The sequence below is a fragment of the Schistocerca nitens genome, chromosome 1, assembly GCF_023898315.1.
Source record: "Schistocerca nitens isolate TAMUIC-IGC-003100 chromosome 1, iqSchNite1.1, whole genome shotgun sequence".
Taxonomy (NCBI): domain Eukaryota; kingdom Metazoa; phylum Arthropoda; class Insecta; order Orthoptera; family Acrididae; genus Schistocerca; species Schistocerca nitens.
The window spans coordinates 1,131,732,045-1,131,750,608 of NC_064614.1; the positions used below are offsets into that span (position 1 = coordinate 1,131,732,045).

The 18,564-nt window shown below is 41.7% G+C and overlaps 1 protein-coding gene across 1 annotated transcript in view; it reads right to left on the bottom strand.

Annotated features, from left to right (window-relative positions):
- LOC126199401 (intersectin-1-like) overlaps nt 1-16,966 on the bottom strand; it is a 305,182-nt gene extending 288,216 nt beyond the window's left edge. Inside the window, 2 exon segments of the mRNA XM_049936323.1 lie at nt 1,695-1,730; nt 16,839-16,966. Coding sequence (XP_049792280.1) covers nt 1,695-1,710 — 16 coding nt within the window. The 5' untranslated portion in view covers nt 1,711-1,730; nt 16,839-16,966.
- Between the last annotated feature and the right edge of the window lie 1,598 nt (nt 16,967-18,564).

Genomic DNA, 18,564 nt, shown 5'->3' on the forward strand with positions numbered 1-18,564 from the left:
TGGTACCTCAATTTGAGGAAGCATTTTGCAAAAAAATTGCATCAATTTATAAGTAATTTTTTTAATAAGCCCCAGCAGGTTCAAAAATATTCAAAATACTTCTAATTTGTTTAGAAAGTGTGCTGCATTACCTGATATCAACAAAAAAATCTATAAAACATATACATTATAAACAGTGCCTTAGAGAAATAGATGTTGATTTTTACATAATATTGAGTCAGAAAAGTACCCTGTATCCTTAAGGCAAATACAAGGGTTGGAACTTAAATAGTGGTAACTATTTATTTACAACCAAAACAAAAAGAGTTACATGTTTGCACCTGTCACTGGCCCTTCGAAGTAGTCACCAGCATTGTGTAGAACCCATTGCCAGCGATGTGGAAGGCGTAGTACACCATTAGCAGAGAATGTTCTGTTCGTGGTGCGAAGGGAGCGGTCTACTGCCTGTTGAATCTCTGGAACAGTTCTGAAGCGAATGCCACGAAGTGGTTCCTTCCTCTTCGGAATCAAATCGAAGTCACAAGGGCTTAAGCCCGGGGAGTATGGTGGATGGTACAGTACTTCCCAGTCCCATCGACTGAACAGAGCAGCCACAGCTTGGGCTGTATACGCCGGCGAACTGTCGTGCAAAACGATTGTTGGGTTGCGCAGAAAGTGTTGCTGCTTCTTTCGCAAAGCTGGTTGCAGGTGATGTTCCAAAAACAAACCGCAATACTGTGCATTAACAGTCTGCCGTGGAGGAACGTAATGCGTTAAAATAACACCATCACAGTCGTACACGAGAATCACCATAACTTTAGACCACTCCATTCGCGCTATCAACTGAACAGGCTCTGCTAACAGTATACTACACCTTCCACTTCGCTTGCAATGGGTTCTACACAACACTGGTGACTACTTCGAAGGACAGTAACAGGTGCAAACATGAACTCTTTTGTATCGGTTGTGAATAAATAGTTGTCACTATTTAAGTTCCAAGCGTTGCATATTTCAGATTGATAAATCCACATCTTCAGGATTGTTTGAGCTTTGGAGTGGGGCATGAGCAATCCATACAGACAACCTTTTTCGATTATAAAAAAGGCAATAGAATAGTAAGCAGGAGAGAGGCTTGTAGAGAAATTTTCATAAAACGCACTTAACGTCTACTCTATGTACGTCTGCAGACAATCACTTTTGTGAAACTAAATCCAAACTATAATGTATATTACTACAACACAAGAAGAAGAGAAACTTTCACAAAATTACTAGTAAAAAAAAGTTTGCAGGCAGACTACTACCTCATTTTAAGATAGCTCATTTACATACATCAAAGAATAAATTGAAGTGATTTTTAATAGAAAAATGTTTTTTTTCCGATATTACTAGAAAAATGCTTTTATTCAACAGAAGATTTCAAATTGTGATGCCTCCTTCTAAAACGCTGTATACAGAGATAAGCTTGTTTTTGCAACAAAAAAATCGATAATTTTCTGATCTTCTGCATGAGAATTCTTTCAAAAACAGAAGTTAATTAAAATTTTATTTGATGTAAAAGCATAAGTATCTTCATTAAAATATAATTAGCATCATGAAGAAGGCACTAATTTTAGTGTATGGATTACATTCATAATACATGAAAACAGCCACATTTAACATGTTTCCCATATTCTAAGAATTATTTATTTGTCAAAAAGAATATGGACTCCACATACCTGCGGGGGCAGCCATTGTTTATGCTCAACGTCAACCTGTTAACAAAGGATCAAATCAATGTATAACAATGAAAGTAGCCACTGAAATTTGCTACCCTAAACATTAACATGGAAATGGGTTATCTGTGAAGAGTAGTTGAGAACTGGTTAACCCCTTACATTCAGCTTTTCACAATACTGCATATTTTCTATAGATCTTATGTTTTACATGAACTTAAGTCACACCAGCTTAGACATTACGAACTGTTTTAACTCCACTACCAAAAGCTCTGTTAGTATTTAAGATAAGCTCACACTTTTCTCACTCACATATGTTAACTGTCTGTGTTGTTTAACAAAACTACTACATATAAAAGTTTGTAACCTCATTTTAACTTCCTGTATTTTTACTACTAAATGTTGAAATTGCATTACAATATTTCAACAGGAAAAAATCTCTACAGCTCATTTGTAAATAAGCTGCATTTACTTGATATACCAATGTACAGTACAGGTGGATTGTTTGTACAGGAAAAGGTCCATAGGAACTGAACAGAAAAACTGAGGAATGGCTTCTTCGCACACTGTTCCCTTTTCATTGGCCTCATTCCCACCTCAGTCTCATTCTTCATTCCAGCTCTGCTGCTCTTCTTTGCTGCGTCAATCTCAGTGGTGATTTGTTCCTGACTCTAGCTCGAACATTCTGATAGAGGTAGTTCTTTCTTTTGTTCATTGTGTTCATCTGTTCCTGTTCCATCCTTGCTGTTTTCGAAATCTTTACTTCCTGTGCTTTCTGTATACTGTTCAGCATCCACAACTGGGAATTTGTAACTTTGGTGTAATTATATATTAAAATTAACACGAGAAGTCTCAATTCTTTGGAACTCATTTTCTGATACAGTTTTGAGAACAAAGTTCCCATAATCTCCACCCAAGCGCTTACAAAAAAAAAAATTATTAGCCTAATGATAATATTTAAGTTTGTGAACATATATCTTCTATTTGCTGAAAAATAGAATTTTAAAATGAAAATAAATGAATCAATCTAAATACTCTCCACATAATTTTCATTTTTCTGCTTCTGAAAGACAACAGAATTATTTGAAGAGTTTAAAGGGCAGTCAGACTCCATGACGTTCATTCTAATCCCCCTTGTTCACTCAAGTTACCCACTTTTTATTCTGAATTTCTGTTGCCACTTGAGATTTACATATATACAATAATTTTCTAACAATGTTACTTCACACACTAATCTCTTGATTTCCTTCCTTCTTATAAGATTTGATGTCAGTGTACAGATATCATTTTTCTAAGGCACTACAATGTGTTATTGTGCCTCAAAAAAACTTGCTAAATCATCTTTGAAGACAGGAACATATCTGAGTTCTGTAAAGTACAAAACAGTTCTGTATCATCAAAGCAACTCATGATAGCTGAATGTAGAGCGTAGAAGTTTTATGGTTATAAAGTCACTGGTTCAAATCTCCCTAATAGTAACTTTTTCCCTTACTTTCATTTATAACACATAAATGTTAACAAATTAAAATGTTAATTAACACTTACTGAATTAGAAATTTTTTAATAAAAATTATATTTTTTATTTTTAATTACTAGTCATGTTGAAAAAATTAAAATTTGTTACAAACATGCAGAGTTACATAATTAGATAAAAAGAGTAAACAGTGAAAAAGTAAAAATGAACAGATCCAAAAAGGACCAGTCACCAGAGAACCCACAGATGAGTGTATTTGTCAATATCCAGTAAATGGTGAAGAGTAAACAACTGTTGCACAGTTTTTCAAAATTTATGCATCAGCATTTCATTTCATGGCAAAAATGTTGTCCTCCCCCCCCCCCCCCTCTCACACACACACACACACACACACACACACACACACACACACACACACACACCAGCAGAAACACACAATCCTGAGACAATCCCAGGCCCAACCAGGAATCGAACCTGGCACCTCATGATAGAGTGTCAGCAATGCTAACCACAAGACTATGAACTACTGACACACCAAGTGAAAGTGTAGCTAAGCCATTCTACATTTTCTCTAGAGTGTCTACAACAATACTTTCTAGCACACGACGACATTGCTGGTAAATCCTGTATATGTAAGTAGTATAGTTTCTTATGAAGTAGCTGTTTAAGCTTCTTGGTTGTGCCTCAGTCTCTTTCTTTCCTACAAGCAGAGCTGTAAGCAGTATATTACAAAAACTTTAGCAGTAAACATGCAGCATATAGTGGAGTGGCACAAATATCTCCACTGTGAACAGGAGACATTTTTTTAAAAATTAGGGTCTCAGTTCATATGATGTTGCAGTTAATCAAACAAACAGTTGTCCACTCTTAGGTTGGTTGGTTGGTTTGGGGAAGGAGACCAGACAGCAAGGTCATGGGTCTCATTGGATTAGGGAAGGATGGGGAAGGAAGTCGGCCGTGCCCTTTCGAAGGAACCATCCCGGCATTTGTCTGGAGCGATTTAGGGAAATCACGGAAAACCTAAATCAGGATGGCCGGACGGGGGATTGAACCGTCGTCCTCCCGAATGCGAGTCCAGTGTCTACCCACTGCGCCACCTCGCTCGGTGTGTCCACTCTTATTTGTATCTAAAATACACCAGGGGGGGAGGGGAGATAACAGTTTAATGTCCCCTCGACAACAAGGTAGTTAGTGATGGAGGACAAGCTCAGATTAGGGAGGAATGGGGAAGGAAATCAGCTGTGTCTTTCTCAACGCAATCATGCCAGCATCTGCCGTAAGCAACCTAAGGAAATCACAGAAAACCTAAATCATTCATTTTCATTAAGTGGAAAAAATATAATAAACATGTAACATTACATGCATTTTCTAAGTCCAAGAACACGATAATCAGCCTATAGCAGCCTACGCAGGCATCTTTGACTCTAACAAGCAGCAGGACTGAAATTCTCAAAAACCTTCATTTGTGAAGTTAATAAAGGATGGTGGTTTCTTCAAATTGTCTATTTCATTTTCATATCTCTTGGATATCAAGTACCAACAAATTCGTATACTAAACATTATTTCCAACAATTTCCTTAAATTAGCTGTCCGACAAATTGGTCTGCAATTATCATATTTCATCAGTTTCAATATGAGTACTGTAATGCTCTCAGCCAGTCAAAAGGTAATTCCTCCTCTTGCCATACTGAATTAAAAATCTGTATGATATCATTTTTACTGTTATTGCTGAAATATTGTAGCAATTAAATAAGCATTTTTTTCAGATCTTGGGGGATGCATACCGGCAGAAATCTAAACAATGTTGAGTTTCCATTCATTTTAAGGAACATTTAATTTTCCACTTATTGGGGGCAGACTGATAAAGTGTTGCATTCTAGCAAGCATAAGTAGTTTTTAAAAGTAGAATGCTACTGCATTTCTGCATAAAATTCAAAAATATCCACGGAGTGATGCTAATGTCTCCATTAACAAATATGTCAGTGATATGTGTGAATAGATAATGACGACAAATCGGTCAAATCTTAGCCCATATTGGAGGGCAGGGAGGGGGGAGGCCAGGAGATGATCCTCATAGATGACACTGTTCCCAACAAGGAGATGATGATCATAGATGACACTGTTCCCAACAACCTTTTTTTCATTTCTAATTAAAAAGAATCCCTTCACCAACATTGACAAATTAAACATAGAGAAAAGGTGTTTCTGGTGCTGATGCAGTGTTCTATATTAGAGATCAAGGATTGTGAAACCATGGTTAGTCACTGGACATCCCTGAAGCCTAGTAGTTATAATCCCTGTCTCATTATTTAGATTTCAATTTTGCACAATTTCCCTAATTAGCTTCAGGTGAAAGCCTGTATGGTTCCTTTGCTAGGACATGGCCAATTTCTTTCCTATCCTTCCCCATTCTGTGCTTCTCCTGTCTCTAATAACCTCATTGTCGACAGGATGTTTAACACTAACCCACCTTCCTTTCTACATTTCTTAATGGTGTCAGCTAGTCTTTCTAACCACTGTGGTCTGAGCTTCCATTGGGGAGGACCTCAAGAAAATGGCAGCGTTACATCTGTAGTGCATACAATCACAGCACTTGCATCAAGAATTGGATTTCTTTCACCTCGTTGATATTAAACAGTGCTTTGGAGGGATAGTCATGGCAGTTAGATTGTTTAAGAGACCAACTTTGTAGAAATTTATCAGGTCTTCAGTTTGTAACATACAATATAATTGGAAGTGATCACTAACACAAAAAAAGGCTGGTTGGTTGGTATGGAGTATAACGGGACCAAACTACAGTGTCATCAGTCCCTTTTTTCCTGGTGCAAGCAAGGCTCAAGGTACAAAAACACCCAACACCACAACAAAAAAGAAAACGAATGGAACGAACACAAAACAGGGAAAACATACACCACAAGGAAAAGCAGAAGAAGGTATTAAAATCATAGAGCATATGGTCTGGGCTGGCTGATCACACTAATAAACGGGCCCACCCTTAAATGGTACGATAAATGACCCCCCCCCCCTCCCCGTAAAACTAAATCTGCTGTTGAGGTACTGTCACCCAACACTGAAGGTAGGGTGCTGTGAAGGTTAAAGGACCGTCGCAGAGTGGCTATAAGTGGGCAGTCCAGCAAGAAATGGATGACAGTCATATGTGAGCCACAGTGACACCGAGGTGGGTCCTTGCGACGGAGGAGTTATCCAAGTGTTAACCACGTATGGCCAGCAGAGAACCACAGAGTCCTTACGAGAGGTCTGCATAGAGGTCTTCCACACATTCGTAGTCTCCTTAAGGGCAAGCAGTTTGCTGTGCGTACTGAGATTATGCCATTCCATCTCTCAATGCTGAAAAACCTTGCGCAGTAATAATGGTGGCAGGTCGGTTACAGGGATGCTGAACTCCAGAAGCGGCTTCCGAGCAGCCTGTTTGGCCAGCCTGTCAGCAAGTTCATTTCCTGAATTTCCGACATGGCCTGGGGTCCACACAAATACCAAAGAACGACTGGACCGTTCCAGGGCATAGATGGACTACTGGATGGTCGCTACCAAAGGATGGCAAGAGTAGCACTGGTCGATAGCTTGTAGGCTGCTCAAGGAGTCAGTACAGAGAAGAAACTGATTCGCCAGAGCATGAGCAGATGCGCTCAAGAGCACGAGAAATGGCCGCCAGCTATGCAGTGAAAACACTGCAGCCATCTGGCAAGGAGTGCTGTTCAACATGTCCTCCACAAACATAAGTGAAGCCAATGTGATATTCAGCAATCGAATCATCAGTGCTAACCACTTCATGGTCCCAGTACGTGTCAAGAATCAAGAGGAAGTGACAGCAGAGAGCTGCGGGGTTAACTGAATCTTTAGGACCATATGAAAGGTCCAAGTGAAGCTTCGGCCTGGGTGTACACTATGGAGGTGTACATGAATGTACCTTGAGTATAGGTGTAAAGGCAAGGACTCCAGACAAAAAGAGATCGGACACGAACTGCAAACTTAGGCCCCGACCTGGACCTCTAATGCAGGAGATGAACCGCCGTGGATAGGAAAAGGAGACGGTAATTCAGATGCTCAGGAGAACTATGAATGTGTGCAACACAACTGGTGCGCTGTAGTGCACGCCTAACCGCCAATGGAGACTCCGGCCTCCACCAGGACACTGGCACCGGACTCATCCTAAAAGCTCCTGTTGCCAGTCGAATGCCACAGTGGTGCACTGGGTTGAGTAAACGCAATGCTGAGGGCGCCACCAAACCATAAATCAGACTCCCATAGTCAAGGTGGGGTTGAACAAGGGCTCTGAACAGCTGCAGTAACATAGAGAAATCTGCACCCCAGTTGGTGCTGCTCAGGCAGCGGAGGGCATTGAGGTGCTGCCACAAAGATGAGGAAGCCACATCAATGGGATGTCAAAAACCATTCCTAAGAATCAATATGTCTCCACTACAATGATTGGATCATCATTAAGGTAAAGTTCTGTTTCCGGATGAACGGTATGACGCCGACAGAAGTGCACAATACAAGACTTCGCGGTTGAAAACTGGAAACCGTGGGCTAGACACCATGACTGTGCCTTATGGATGGCTCCCTATAGGTGCCGGTCGGCAAAACATCAGTACTGGAGGAGCAGTATGAAATGCCGAAGTCGTCTGCATACAGAGAAGGTGAGACAAACGGCCTGACAGCTGCTGCTAGATTGTTAACGGCCACTAAAAATAGAGATACACTCAATACACAGCCCTGCGGGACCACCATTCTTGTGTATATGGAAGGAACTATGGGAGGCACCAACTTGGAATGGAAAGTATGGAGCGACAGGAAGTTTTAGATAAAAATTGGGAGTGTGTCCCGGAGACCCCACTCATATAATGCGGCAAGGATATGATGTCGCCAGGTCGTGTTGTAAGCTTTTCGTAAATCAAAAAAGACACAACCAGGTGCTGGCATCTGGAAAAGGTTGTTCAGATGGCAGACACGAGGGAAACTAGATTATCAATGGTAGAGCAACCCTGGCAGAAAATGCCCTAGCATGAAGCTAGTAGGCCAAGTGAGTCCAGGACCCTATACAACGGCCGACTTACCATACGTTCTAACAGCTTACAAAGAACGTTGGTGAGGCTGATGTGCCGATAGCTATCGACATCAAATGGGTTTTTACCAGGTTTGGGCACTGAAATGATGGTACTCTCCCATCAATGCGATGGAAAGAAGCCATCGTACAAGATCCAGTTGAAGATGATGATGATGATGATATGTCGCTTGTAGTTAGGCGAGAGATGTTTGATCATCTGACTTGGATCTGATCTGGCTCAGGAGCTGTGCCAGGGCAATGTGCAAGGATGCTGAGGAGCTCCCACTCTGTATGTAAATGGAGCATTACAGGGTTAACTGTGACGTTCAGTGAATGAGAGGGCTTTCCTTTCCATCCGCCGTTTGAGGGTGCAAAATACTGGGGGATAATTCTCTGATGCAGAGCCTCAAGCGTAGTGCTCAGCAAAGTGCTCGGCAACTACGTTTGCGTCGGTAGATAACACACCATTGATGTTAATGCCATTAACACCTGTTGGGGTCTGGTACCCACAAACACATCGATCTTCATCCAGACTTTGGAAGTGAAGTATGGCACTCAATGATCGAGACGCACCTCTCCCAACACGCCTGTTTCCGTCTTTTTATAAGCTGGTGAATGCGGGCACAGAGCCGTTTAAAAGCTATTAGGCGCTCTAGGGAAGTGTGCTGCTTGTGTCACTGCAGAGCTCTCTCTAATTGCCTCAGCAAATTGTGGCGACCAGCAAGGTACTGTCTTTCGCGGGGGGCACCCTAAAGAACAAAGGATCGTGTTTACTGCCACAGAAACAGTCATTCTAGTGATCTGCTGAACTATCACATTGATGGTTCCATGTGGGGGACATTCAATGGTGACAGCAGAGATGAAAGCTTCCCAGGCTGCCTTGTTTAAAGCCCATCTTGGCAGACGTCCAGGGGAATGGTGCTGGGGGAGTGACAGGAAGATGGGACAGTGGTCACTACCACACAAATCATCGTGGGCTCTCCAGTGGACAGATTGGAGAAGTTCTGGGCCGCAGAGGGATAAATCAATGGTTGACTAAGTGCCATACGCCACACTGACATGTGTGGGGGCCCCAGTATTTAAGAAGCAGAGGTAGAGTTGAGACAGGAAAGTTTAGACATCTATACCTTGGAAAATAAGCACAGTGCCACCCCACAATGGGTTATGGGCGTTAAAATCCCCAAAACTAGGAAAGATTTAGGGAGTTCATGAATCAGTGCAGCCAATGCGTTCAGGGGTACTGCACCATCTGGAGGAAGATATACGTTGCAGACAGTTATTTCTGCAGTGTCCTTATCCTGACAGGCATAGCTTCAAGAGGGCTTTGAAGGGGCACAGGTTTACTGCATACTGAGTTGAGGACACAAACACAAACTCCACCTGACACTATTATAGTCGCTACAGTTCTTGTAATATCCCCTATAGCCGTGAATGGCAGGGGTCTGCACTGCCACGAACCAGGTTTCCTGAACGGCAATGCAGAAAGCAGGTGTAAAGCTTAAAAGTTGGCATAGCTCAGCCAGGTGGTGAAAAAAACCGCAGCAATTCCACTGGCGGATGACGTTATAATAAGGCTGGGAAGGCATGAAGCATGCAAGGAGGCAGGTTACGCCTCTGGGTCACCTGCTCCCACCGACTGAGTATTTGTATCCATTCCTATTGTGGATGAGGCATCAGTGAGATCCAGGTCCTCAAGGGACACTGAGCTCGCCACCTCATCCACAGGTGCAGAATTGGTAGGGAGTGGTGGTGTTAGGGCCATTGGAGGGTCCTTTTTCTTAGCAAATTTCATTGTTTGCTTGCCCTCTCACTACCTCTTTAGGGGCTTGATGGGAGGACTTCCCTGAAGTAGCTTCAGGCACGGAGGAAGACCGTGAAGTTCTTCGTCCAGCAGTGTCCACTGTGTCATTAGTGGGGACCTTGGGAGAGAGGGTCCCAAGGGAAACCTTCTGCACAAGAGGAGATGGAAAAAGGCTGTTGCTTCTCTGGCTGGGGGGAGGGAACCAATGTCCCCCTGCATTCGAGGGGGGGGGGCGCTTGCTCCTGAAGTAGGTACTTTGGGAGCAATGGAAGGAGATTTTCCCCCTATCACCAAGGGGGCAGATGTATTCTGGAGGCCCGGAGGGCACACTGATCATGGCACAGTGTGTGATATGACTGGTACTGGTGATGGCAATGGTAATGTAGCTGCAGTGTATGTGGATTCAACCGAACAGGGTGTAATCGTTCAAATTAACGTTTGGCCTCTTGGTGAGTCAACCAGTCCAGGATCTTTTACTCCATGATTTTCTGCCCCTTTTGGAGTACTGTGCAGTCTGGCGAGGAGGGGTAGTGCTGCTGTACACAGTTGATACAAGCGGGAGGAGGCACACAGGAAGTGTCTGGATGCAATGGACGTCCACAGTCTTGACATGTTGCACTGGAAGTGCAGTGGGAAGGCATGTGCCCAAATTTCCAGCATTTAAAGCACCGCATAGGGGGAGGGATGTACGGTTTAATGTCACAGTGGTAAAGTATCACCTTGACCTTTCCAGGCAATGAATCACCCTCGCAGGCCAAGATGAAGGCACCGGTAGCAACCCAGTTGTCTTTGGGTCCCCTGTAAACGTGTGGATGAAATGAACACCCTGTCATTCTAGATTGCCGTGGTGCTCATCATCAGACTGCAAGAGGAGGTCGTGATGAAAAATAATCCCCTGGACCAAGTTGAGGCTTTTATGGGGAGTGACGGAAACAGGGATATCACCCAGCCGGTCACAACTGAGTAACGCTTGGGATTGGGCTGGGGATGCTGTCTGAATCAAGACTGCACTGCTTCTCATCTAGGACAGTGCTGTCACTTCTCCAAATTTAACCTCAAGATGTTCAACAAAAAATTGAGGCTAGGTAGAAACAAGTCCCTGTCCATTCTGCTACAGACTAAATACTGAGGCAAATATGGATCTCTTCTTTCTGTAGCCAATACGTTCCTCCCATGGTGTAGAGGGGCAGGGAAACTATTTAGGGTCATATCTGCCAGCATTGTACTCTATCTTGCCCTTCTTAGAGGATGAAGAATGCAATAACACTGGTTTCAACAGCAGTGGCATCCAGTCTGCACATAATATTCTGCAGTGCAATATTTATCTTTAAGGCAAACAATGAGGAACTAACTTCAGAGATCATACATGATAACAATATTATTGATTCTGTATGAAACAAGATGCCGTGGCCAAGTAATCAGTTTTGTGAGCTGCAACTTATTGTCTATCACTTCTAGCTACTCTTCTTCCCACTATCGCATGACCCTGTACCTCAACAGCGAGGTTGAGTCGTGCAGTATCCAGATTTGTGGGGCATTCAGATGTGACAGTGGCCCAATGTTGGGCTGCTTGAGAATGCAGGCATACTTGTCACCAAGGTTTCAGTCAATCACATCTGACCATCCCAAGGCAGGATCGCCATGATGTTTAGCAAGCACATTGTAACCCCTTCACATCTGCTCCTGCCATCCATGAACACGGTATGGGCACACGGCAACAGTGTGTCATGCCACACCAATGGTAGGAGACTAGCAGCAGGCGAACTAGGGAATTGCCACCCCATGCGTAGCTGCTGCTAACAGGACACAAACAGCTATGTTTGGAGTTTTGTAGTGATTAGTAAGTACAGTCTGCTCATGAATGGTATTGCATCGTGTTGTGCTCAATGCTGAATCACAGTTCTGCACCAACCCAGATGACCACCGTTGGTAAGCATGACGATACGTCATAGACACCTTGTATCCTCATGTATTACCTCCTGTGTGGAAGTATTATGGAGCCACTTTTCAACAGGGCAATGTTTATCCACAACACAAGTCTCTATGAATGTCTGTGTGATGTTGACGCACCTCTGTGACCAGCAAGATCTCTATATCTGTTCCCCATATAATGTGTGTGGGACCAGATAATATCTTAACTGCATCCAAGTGCAAGTATGCAGGATATCAAGGATCAGTTAACAACAATTGTGGACTAGCTAGCCTCAGGAGAGAACACAAAAGCTTTATGATCAGTGTCCGCATCAGGCCAGAGGGTCTGCAATGCCTTGCCAATAAGTGTGCTCATACGCTAAGTTCTTTGCAAATGTAATTATTCTGAAATCAATGAAACAGCATCATGTGTCGTTTCAACCTGTGAAGTGTCATTTTGTTTCCTCATTCTGGGTGCTTCATGTTTTTTGCCAGGCAGTGTAGATTGGGAGTCAGAGGAGATTAAGAACTTTTCAACTTGGAAAAGTTCTACCTGCTCTGGAACTCTTTCACAGACAGTTAAGTGATTTGGTAAATGAAACTTGAGGACACATCTAGGAAAAACCACTGAGCAGACAAGAGTGTCCTCCTGCTTAGAGCTACCTGTGAATACTGGTACGCAATTGTGGTACTCAATTAAAATCTCAGTAAAACTCTAATTAAAAACATGTTCAGGAGTGCTGCCTCACTTCTACCATATTGCCTTTCCATCTATGTGCTTCATTTTCATCTATAAAAAATGATCATCAGCATCAAAATGGATATTCTCCTGATTCAACTAGAAAATTATGTAACAGGATGACAGGATAGAGCTTACCCTCAAAGGGAAATCTCAGTACTGCTGAGAGCGGAGAGGGGACACATTGGGCAAGATTAAATAGGAAAGGTAGAGCACTCAGAATCCCAGTATGAGAAAGACTCACCTTTCACAAGACTAGAATGTTATTTTGGAATTAGAACCTTCAACGGCACGGTCATCAGTGCTCTCGTTGAAAATGAGCTTGCAGATTTAGTGATCTAAATTTAGTTATCTATGAGGGTAAGTAGGTCATCTGCTTGAGCGGGAACTACCAGACCAAGAACCTACCCCCCCCCCCCCCCAATTTGAGGGAGAATGAACCTAACAACACCATTACTGTCAGCTCTGTAACTGTCAGAGGTTAAAGTCAATCCACAGCATTCCCTTTCATTACGGAAAGCTAACTGCAATGGAGAGTGATGTTACAAGTCGCAACAGATAACATAGGACACCAAAATCAAAACTATTTTAAAAATTAAACATAATGGAAACATATCTGTCTGATCAGCATCAAAAATCAAAAAATTCCACAATGTTTGACACATTAAAATCTTCCACAGTTTTCAGTGTGGGTCTACATAATATATGTATTAACAGAAACAGGTGTAAAGCATTTCGATCCCAACATATTCAGCACTGTCACAAAAAGAAAAAGTATAGAAAGAGCCAGTCATTCTCAGAAAATATTAAAAAATCATCCTTCTACAGTTTTAGGACATAAGCTGACATTTCACAAATCTTTAAAATACATGCTACACTTGTCCTACACTAATTTAAAATATATGTGCCATCTCCAGATAAACTGTGGTTGCCTTTTTTGAGCAAATAAAACACATCTGCTTAAAACATGTTGTACTTGCAGTCGTACTCCACAACTCTCAAACAGTCAGTGATCATTTAACCAGATGAGGGAGCAGTGAGCTATCAGGCAATGTTCTAAGCCTAGTAAGCCTCAATTCCATCCACAGCTTCTGACAGATTAATCATGACCCCATTGATTTGACTTACTGCAGCTTCTGGTTTTCTACTTCCAGACCCTCATTTTTTCCCACTTATCGCAACTGTTCTACTTGAAAGTGGGATGACAGCTTACTGAAAGATGGTGCAACACAATTTATCACCTCCTCTACAAGCAACATTTGCTGCGTATTTTCTTTGCATGGTATGTCTGACATTTTGAATCATTGTTACCAAATTTGTTGCACTAACTTTTGGGTCATTGCCAATCAGAAATTATTTGTTACAGCAACTTTTCATTCACTGCAGTGCCTTAAAGGCTGCAAATACTTCTGTATAATAATTTGTTTCTTGTTCTAAACAGCAATAAGTGCAGACAGTCAAGGAGCAACCAAGGATATTTTTTACTCATATTCATTAATATCCATAATGACAAATTATGAAATATCCCACATATTATACTGAAGACAACATTTAAAAATACTGTCTGAAGTACATGAACTCTTGTAACCAGAAACGATTTTTCAACCATAAGATGTAAGAGTTGCATTCTAAACTGCTGGCTGGAAGGAATATGCACGAAACACTAAATACTGGAAGCTAAGTCCTGAGTTACCATCCAACCAGTGCATTGCTAAGTAATAGTTTCATTCAAAAAAAGTTACCATAGCATGATATGTTGTTGGAAAACAATGTGTTCACAGCATAGGGAAGTTACAATTCTTCAACATCATTTGATCTATCTTCCTCCATCATTAGAAGTAGCTGGTTGTTGAAGCCTACAGAAGCTACAACCTCTACGGTTGCAAGCTCCATACCGTCCGGTTAATGGTATGAAAAGTCTGGCTCCCAAGGTTGAGTTGGACTGGATATATGTTGACTTTAGTATGATGCCTCTCATGATTCCCCATGCCTTTATCAGAAAGTTATTTATCTAGGACTATTCTTTTCCCAACCATATTCACTTCGTTGAATTGCTCAAAGTGTAATCAAATGTTCTTGGGGGAAGGAGTGAACCCACTACCATAGCACAATAAAGCAATAAGCTTCCCAATATCAACAGCTGGTTTTCATGAACATAAGAATAAAAGTGCCATTTGCTAAGAGGTTAAAATTCTGTGTGCAAATGAACAACTGAAAGTAGCACTCTGATAACATGCTACGACTATTGAAGACAAAAGTGGCACTGTCAGAGAGGGAGCAGTGACAAATGACCTGCTGAATGGATCACAATTAACATTCAGTGGAAAAGAAGAAAGATTAGATTTTAATATCTCCTCTCAACATTCAGACTGAGCAGTTGCTAAGGTTGAGGAAGTAAATCTACCAGGTGCTTTTCAAATTAACCATCCTGCATTAAGTGTTTAAAACTAAGTACTGCACTAATTTAGTGCAGCAAAAATTGGGCAACTTGGTCGCAGTTGTGCAACACATTTTCCAAACAAAATACAGTTTCATTACACACCATAAAGCCATAGTATAATTGTACCATGATATCAGCAGAAAAATTATGATGCAAGAGTTGTGCACATGTTTATTAATTTAGAAACAACATGTTTCTGGAAGACAACTGATTATAAACTTCTTGAAAAAACCTTACTGACTGATTTATCTTCCTAATTTTTTGCCTTGTAGAAATCTGAATAACAAGCTTGTAAAAAATTTGAAGGACTATCTGATGTTATTCCTTTCTGAATGTTTCGATTATAAAATAAAACAATGATGGTACTACAATATACGCTGAAAAATATTTTATATTTAAGTATTGCCAAACATTTTTCGTTTTCATTTTCAAACGTACAAACATGTATCCCTTTTTAATATCATAAAACTAAATTAGCATATTGTGTCTTGTTCTGGTTAACTTCAGTATTTTCTGTCGCAAAAGTTTCTTAGGCCTACATGATCTTTGATAGTGTTGCACTATCTATTATGATTTTAATAAATAAATCAGCTGTGATTTATTTAACCGAGACAAACTAGACGCAACGCATGCTAGAGAAATCAGCATAAGTTAATTCAAATAACACAAGAAACACATTCCTCTCTTCAGTTGCACGAAACGCAGTCAACAGTAAGGACTTGTTTAGAAACCAAAGGCAACATTCATGAATTGAGTGCTGCAAGGAAAAATGCTCTTCCTTATCAGATATTCCACCTACGCAGCATCAAAGAAAATTTCCACTCTTCAGTTAAATTACTGATGATGAAACTGTCTTACAGATAAACGAAATTACTACCATAAATATTTCATAGTATGTAGAAGACGCTGCCTCAAAATCCAACAATGTCCTTAAATGATAGCTGGTAAACTTCATAACGATTGATTTTTTTGTTTAAGGTTGTTCTTTTGTAATCACATACCATGACACAGTGTACACATTATCACATGCTGAAACCTATATACACACTCCACAGAGTGGAGCCGGATTCCCTCCCCTCAGGCTTCGTCAACTGCATAAGTTATTTGCGTACTTTCTTGAAAATGCTGCCGATACGTGGGCACCCTACTAAACTTTACATAAAAATGCACATTTTTCCGGTGACATACTGTAGTTCACTCAGAATAAACTATGTAACTAACATGTTGTTAACGCCAGCAAATACAATTTCAATCCTGCTTTCATAAATGAGGAGAAAAAGTTCTGACAGCTCGAAAACCACCGGCAACATTACTTTTAACTGAGCATCAGTTTATGTAGTGATATATTATAGAACATTGTTTATATGAGCATTTCGCTGTAATGCACTTGCTATATATTAGCTCGCTATCAAAAACAAACGATTGAGAGAACACGGAACCACTGTTGTATTGTTTTGAGTGACAATATTTTTGGCCAGTTACCAGCCCATTCTTAGCTATTGATCACAATTCCTGTGCCATTACACACGGACGTGAAAAAATTATCAGATTCCGAAATTTTTAACTAAAATACATTATTCCGCGGCTACTAAAAAGGTGACGTTAAATTACATTAGCAGTTTCCTCAATTACTACTTCACAGTCAGTTGGTGATAAAACCATCTTTAAATCCTAAACGTTCCACTAATTGTAGAAATCACAATATTTATATAATTACCTTTCAGATATTTAATATCCAGTTTGTCATCAACAGAGAATACATGTTTCTGTTTAGGTTCAGTAGTCCATCAAACATGAACTACTTATGCTTCCCTGCGGCCCACCTCCTGACGTACGTCACTTGTGTGATCGATAGGACCAGAGATGTTCCACGTTGTTGACCGTGGAAAACTGCGCAATGTACGCATAGTGTATAATCGCCGAAGAGTAATACATACCTCATGTATGTACATAGAGAATTGTGTATAAAGAGGAAAGCCGGGAGACTACTTAAAGCAGGGAAGAATAAGAAGTTCAAATTAAAATTAAATAAATAGAGAACAGTCTACTGAACACTTATTCAGGTAAAGGTATTCGTACAGTATTTCCTTGGATGTAGACGGTATATCTGGCATTATTAACAAGTAACTGATTAATTAATTAATTGTCTCACACACCAATACTTCACGTAGTTTCGACTCTTAATATTGGGTGAGTCTGTATTCGTACAATACAGCTGTATTGAAAACAGCAACATCGTATATAAAGCACGTATCTGAAGCTAAGACTAAGGTGAGAAATGTTTTGAAACGTTTGTGCCAATGTAAGTTATTTAGAATATGCATGTTGTTTGCACTGCTACAGTCTGTACATTTTCCTGAAAAGCTTAGCGACCAAGCGCCATCCACTGGAGCAAACGACGTGCTTCTGACGAAAACATTAATGTAATAGGAAACGTTAGTCGTCTGAAGATGGGCGTGAGAGTCTAAAACCGATTACGTCTTTGAAATAAATCGTTTTTAAAGGTGATTCTTGAGTTTCTCCCGGCGTATTTGATAATCAAAATATCCACGGGTGTACTGCCGGTCTACAGTGTCCAACGGGCACAATATTTCGGCGATCATACATGTCGCCATCATCAGGTGAACTGACGGACTGAGCTCCTGTGAACGTGCCGGCACGGAGATCCGTACACTATGGCTGCTCAGGTGGAACTGGGTTCGGTCGCGGCGGCGGCGGATTTAAATACCCTCCGCCCGCGGCGCGCTCACTCCGCCGTCCGCGCCCCGCGCCACGGTCGCGCGGTGGAACAGATTGCGACGGCGTCTGAGATGACGTCGGTGTGATGGCTCCGTCCGCCGTGGTCGTCACAACTATACATTTGCTCGATTTACTCTTGATTAACCCAATCGCTGGCTCCCAAGCCTTGCTAAGATTATAGCCATCGAAATTCGCACCAATGACGACCTCATAAATCGTGACTGTGGCTATAATCTTAGCAAGGCTTGGGAACCAGCGATTGGGTTAATCAAGAGTAAATCGAGCAAATGTATAGTTGTGACGACCACGGCGGACGGAGCCATCACACCGACGTCATCTCAGACGCCGTCGCAATCTGTTCCACCGCGCGACCGTGGCGCGGGGCGCGGACGGCGGAGTGAGCGCGCCGCGGGCGGAGGGTATTTAAATCCGCCGCCGCCGCGACCGAACCCAGTTCCACCTGAGCAGCCATAGTGTACGGATCTCCGTGCCGGCACGTTCACAGGAGCTCAGTCCGTCAGTTCACCTGATGATGGCGACATGTATGATCGCCGAAATATTGTGCCGGTGGACACTGTAGACCGGCAGTACACCCGTGGATATTTTGATTATTTTTAAAAGTATTTGTGGCTGGTTGCATTGTCCACCAACAGTCCTTAACAGCCACAGAGTTCTTTAGATCCCACATGGACAAAATAACAGTT